At 35.7% G+C, this 5,008-nt stretch overlaps 2 protein-coding genes across 2 annotated transcripts; one reads left to right on the top strand and one right to left on the bottom strand.

Annotated features, from left to right (window-relative positions):
* The first annotated feature begins 245 nt into the window (after positions 1-245).
* LOC122056508 lies at positions 246-1,640 on the top strand. The gene is made up of 2 exons (XM_042618484.1): positions 246-392; positions 545-1,640. The coding sequence occupies exons 1-2, from the start codon at positions 326-328 to the stop codon at positions 1,489-1,491; spliced, it is 1,014 nt and encodes a 337-aa protein (XP_042474418.1). The 5' UTR covers positions 246-325; the 3' UTR covers positions 1,492-1,640.
* A 46-nt stretch (positions 1,641-1,686) lies between these two features.
* On the bottom strand, positions 1,687-2,518 carry LOC122056509 (myb-related protein Zm1-like). Its single transcript, XM_042618485.1, has 3 exons — positions 2,363-2,518; positions 2,154-2,283; positions 1,687-2,071 (listed from the first exon to the last, which is right to left on the bottom strand). The coding sequence occupies exons 1-3, from the start codon at positions 2,499-2,501 to the stop codon at positions 1,690-1,692; spliced, it is 651 nt and encodes a 216-aa protein (XP_042474419.1). The 5' UTR covers positions 2,502-2,518; the 3' UTR covers positions 1,687-1,689.
* Between the last annotated feature and the right edge of the window lie 2,490 nt (positions 2,519-5,008).

Raw genomic sequence — 5,008 nt, 5'->3', positions numbered from 1 at the left:
TCAGCAAAATTATTTAATTTATGCTGCATCTTTATCCCTAAATTAAGAGTCCATAATATCCTTTCTTCATCTAATTTCATCATCAATTAGATAAAAATATATCATAAATATATACGAATATTCTCAGGAAGCGGACGTATTCGCAAGGGTTCAACGGCTACTTTTCGGCAAAATAAGAAAGCGGACGTATTCTCAGCGCACAACGGTCGTATTACCGTTGCAGACGCCCGATTTCAAATGTATTTAAAACCCCCTTCTTCAACCCTTTTCTTCTTCAGTAGTTCTTGAGTCGCTCTCGCTGCGACAGTGCATCTTCGTTACTGCAATGGAGACTCCATCATCGGCGAGAAGAATCACAAGATCGAATGCCGCCGTCGCCTCGGCCAACTCCCGTGAGCTAAACCTACCTTTCCGTTTCTTTCTTCCAATCGATTTCAATTTGGGAACGATCCGTTGCTTTTCATTTAGGAACGAGCAATTGGTTTCGATTTGGGAACGAGAATTATCTATTTATTTATTTATTTGATCGGAACTTTTTATCCAGAGATCAAGTGCAAGCAAGACGATTCTTTGTATCGTGCGAGAACCAGAAACGGCGGCGAGCGCCCGGTGCTTCTCGACGTCACCAACGAATCCCCCGTCGTTGGGCTTGCCTCTGGAGGCTTCCTCCCGGCGGAGAAGAGTGGTGTCCTAGCCGGAAGGAGGACTCCGGGATCGGGCGAGGAGGTGCTCCGCGGGCAGGTGTGGACGCTGCTGCGAAAGGTTGAGGAGGAAGCCGAGCATCCCACCTTCGCATTAGGGCAACTCCATCGTCCGTCGCCGCCGCCGCCTCTGTTCCATGTACTCTCGGCAATTGTTAAATCTCCGCAGGAGTTGCTTGCTCCGACGCCGGCCAACACGCCCCAGATTCCAGGTGATGGAGATTTCGCGCTAATAGAGACAACAATCGCTTCATCTCGCATTCTTTCGCAAAACGATCACCGAGATTTCCAGGCAGAGGAGATGCTCATCGCCCAAGAATGCCAGCTCAACCGGGCGCTGACATTTGATTCGCCCGAAAAGTCGGACTTGTCTGATGACATTTCGACGATCTCATCGTCGTTGACGTATGAATGCGGCAGCATCTGCCTCGAGAATTCCCGTGAGGATGACAACTCCTCCGCCTGGTCCATTCAGGTTAACGTCAGCACCAACTCCGACACCGACGACGACGAAGAAGATGTCGAGGAAGGAGAAGAAGGAAACCCAGAGGAATCGCTGGATGACTTGTGCGAAAGTCTGAAGAAGATGCGGGTGGAGGACGAGAAGCCAAGATTGCCGGAGTTCGCCGGGAAACATACAAGATTCTTGTACAACAGCGACGACGAGATCGAAGGAGAAGAGGCAGTGGGTGAATGGAAGGTTGTTTCGCCGAGCGTCGTAGTGTTAAAGGGGCTGCCCGTGCCGGAAGGGACGCACCTTCGTTTCCAGGAGGAAGACGAAGAGGAATAGCAGCAATAATTGATGTCTTTCTGTGACATCGCTTTCTTAATTTCTTTTTCATTTGGAAGCAACATTTTCTACTTCCTGCTGCTGTTCTGTTCATTTCAATTTTCATCATCGTGTTCGATCAAAGGATTGAAAACTAATTGATCTATAAACTGCAACCTGTTCTTTGTGAACAAATTGACATCGTGTATCCTCCTCATCTCACTTGCTGAACACAACAAGCTCCTTCTCCAACTCCTCCAACCACTCTAAAAGCCTATTATCCCCATCAAAAATTTCATCTTCCATTACAAGTTCATCGCTGATCATCATGTTCAAGAAGAACTCTGCGTCGGCATTTTGATTCGCCTCCAAGAATCCCGATGAAGAAGAGCACGACGGGATCGTCATCATATCCGTGGAAGAAAGATGAGGGGAATTTGTCGTTGAGCTCTGCGAGTCCTCAACTACTTTGAGCTCTTCCTCCTCCTCCTCCTGCTCCTTGTGGTGGTGGTATCGCAATCGCTTCTTCAAGTGTGTGTTCCAAACGTTCTTGATCTCGTTGTCTGTTCTTCCAGGTAGGCACGCTGCAATTCTTGACCATCTGTACCATACGGCGGCGGCTAAGTCAATTTAATTAGCCCAGTAAATTAATTAGCATAATTTTATTCAAGCAACTCACTCACTTGTTTCCTAGCAACTTATGGAGCTCGATGATGGTCTCCTCTTCTTCCTTGCTGAAGTTGCCGCGCTTAATATCTGGCCGGAGATAGTTGATCCACCTCAACCGGCAGCTCTTCCCGCACCGCAGCAACCCTATCAATAATTATATCGATTCTTATCTATAATAATATATCGACGGAAATTGGGGACTAGGGGAGTGATTAATAATCACCAGCAAGCTTGGGAAGAGCGCGCCAATTTCCATGGCCGTGCTTGTTGATGAAAGCTATGAGTCGCAAGTCCTCTTCCGGTGTCCATGAGCCTTTGTTCAAGCCGACCTTTTCGCAGCACGGAGCTCGGCCTCGACCCATCCGGCCCTGCCCTTTCTTCAAACTGAAATTTTTTTGAACGATCAGGGGGGCGAGGCAGGGTATTTATTATGTACAATGAAGGAGGAAACAGAGACACTTAGAAGCGCAATTTCCACGCGTTCACTTTTCTAATTTTGCGAGCTGGTGGTGCGAGTTCACTGGATGTTGAGCCAAACGTGGTTACCCAGGAGGCAGGTATTATTATATATATATAATCCATATGAATCACAAGTAATAAGTGTTGTTGAATATTGAAACACCAATAAGTTAATTCCTCGCCCATTTAAAGATTTATAAATACTTAAATTTTGTATTATTTTTTAAATTATCAACTCACGTATCTTTTTATTTTTATTTTTTAAAAAAAAATCCCTTTAGCGTATATTTAGATGGGATGAATGATTCATTCATCAATGGAAGAGGAAGGAAAGGAATGAAAAATATTTATATTTTGGGAGGGAGGTAAAGTTTATTAACTTAATATATATTATGTTGTTTGGGAAGAAAATAGAGGAAAATAAATATTAAATATATAAAGTTATAAAATTATCCTAAAAATTAAATTAAATTAAATTAATAAAATTATTATTAATGATTTTAATAGATGAAAATATATAGAATAAATAAATATAATTTATCTATAATTTTTAAAATTTTAAATAAATTTATATATATTTTAATAGAATAATTCTAATAGAATTCGAAAAGTTTATTTAAAATATTTCATTTAAGTTAGGGACAAAATTGGAACAAATTCATTGTATATGATTTAGAGTGTAAGAAATTTTATTGTCCTGAACATGTAAGGTGAAGGCTTATCCTTCACTCCTCTTTCTCTTTTTAACTCATTCCATCCTAAATCAACATCAATTCTTTCTTTCACTTTATTTAGCTTTCTCTTTTCCTTCACCTCCTTCCAAATATAGAATTAGTTGCTAAGTACTTATTTTTCTCAATTTCTCTTTGATTTAGTTTTTTTAATAAAGGGTGCACTTACTTTTTAGACTATATTTTTCACCTATCTGAAATAATAAAAATAAATATTTTTTATTTAAATTGAATCAAACCGGACCTATAAAAAAAAAAAACTTAATTATTCCATCCAAACTTTTCATACAAAAGAATCAATATTTTACGGCAATCTTTTAAATTTATTCATATTTTTTTAAAAAAAAAAATATAAAAACTATTAAATAATTAAATAATAAAACTCACGATCTCCTATTTTACTTCACTTTTCCTTGTTTTTTTTAATAGTTACATATTAAAAAACAAAAAACAAATTATTTTTTTTTTAATTTCCTTTTGTATTTTCCATTTTTAAAATCTTTCTTAAATATCTAAGATTAAAAATAAAAAATAGATAAAGCGTAAATTTTTTCAGTGTCATTAATGACTTTTATATAAAATTCGTAATTTATTTTTTTAATGAGATTTGATTAGTTTTGGTTCAATTTAAATAAAAATAATAATTTTTTATTTTAATTTAAAATTTAAATAGATTTAAAGGATATTTTAAAAATTAAAAATGCTTCTTTTACGAAAATGCCCCTGATATACTTCTGTCCCCGTTGTACGGCTTTCTCTGTCCTTTGTCCGATTAAAAAACGAGTGCATAGTTTAAATGCATAGTTTAGTAAATTACTTGTGTTTATATTTCATCCCGTTAATATATTTTCATTTTAACTGCTATTGATTAATTAATAATAATAATAATAGAATTCAAATCTCAATAAAATTAAAGATAAAAATATTCTCCGTATTGATTAATTATAGCTTTCTTATTTACTTTTTCATATGTAAGATTGATTATACCATTAGAATGTGACTGATATCATCTTTTATTATCCTGATATAAATACTTTAATTTTAATTGATACTAATAAACAGCATAATAATATAGCTATAGATCATAACTAATATAATAACTATCAACACTAATTAATATTATATTATATTATTATTTTTACTCTAATTAATATTAATAATATTATAGCAACTACCACTGTTCATAACTCTCATAATATAAATATTTCATCTTTAATCAATACAAATCAATATCATACAGCTATAATAAATGTTATAACTCTTATCATAGCTAGTTAACATAATAGAGTAGTTTATTTTGTAAATGTTATAATTATCTAGCCGCTATACTAGTATAAAAAAATAAAATATACAATGATAGGACAAACCTTTCCTAATAAATGAAATAGAGACATCCTTTAATTATTTTAATTAAAAACGCCTTTCTATTTTTTTTCCTTTTTTTATAAATTAATTCGTAGTGGCGTCCCTTAATTAAGTGTGAATCTACTTAGCCAACTGCTCCATGTCAGGAAATAGACCAGCGAAAAGAAAACCGAAATAAATGACATCAACGTTCAGATTGAAAACAACGCATGAATATGTGGCCACGTTTTATTTAATTCTCTTGATTATTTTAAAAAAAGTTATGTTCGGTACAATATTTCTCACCATGAAAATAACATTTCTCCGTTAAAGAA

Source organism: Zingiber officinale, chromosome 3B (assembly GCF_018446385.1).
Source record: "Zingiber officinale cultivar Zhangliang chromosome 3B, Zo_v1.1, whole genome shotgun sequence".
NCBI lineage: Eukaryota > Viridiplantae > Streptophyta > Magnoliopsida > Zingiberales > Zingiberaceae > Zingiber > Zingiber officinale.
The sequence above is the reverse complement of the archived record's forward strand: the minus strand, read 5'-3'. Positions and strand labels throughout refer to the sequence as shown.

What these genes read in the sequence shown, in the direction of transcription:
- LOC122056508 (XM_042618484.1), top strand. Translation starts at nt 326, where the DNA reads ATGGAGACTCCATCATCGGCGAGAAGAATCACAAGATCGAATGCCGCC. An exon ending in CGTCGCCTCGGCCAACTCCC is followed by an intron (nt 393 to 544) that starts GTGAGCTAAACC and finishes CTTTTTATCCAG; the next exon opens with AGATCAAGTGCAAGCAAGAC.
- LOC122056509 (XM_042618485.1), bottom strand. Translation starts at nt 2,501, where the DNA reads ATGGGTCGAGGCCGAGCTCCGTGCTGCGAAAAGGTCGGCTTGAACAAA. An exon ending in CGCTCTTCCCAAGCTTGCTG is followed by an intron (nt 2,284 to 2,362) that starts GTGATTATTAAT and finishes AATTATTGATAG; the next exon opens with GGTTGCTGCGGTGCGGGAAG. An exon ending in CATAAGTTGCTAGGAAACAA is followed by an intron (nt 2,072 to 2,153) that starts GTGAGTGAGTTG and finishes CGTATGGTACAG; the next exon opens with ATGGTCAAGAATTGCAGCGT.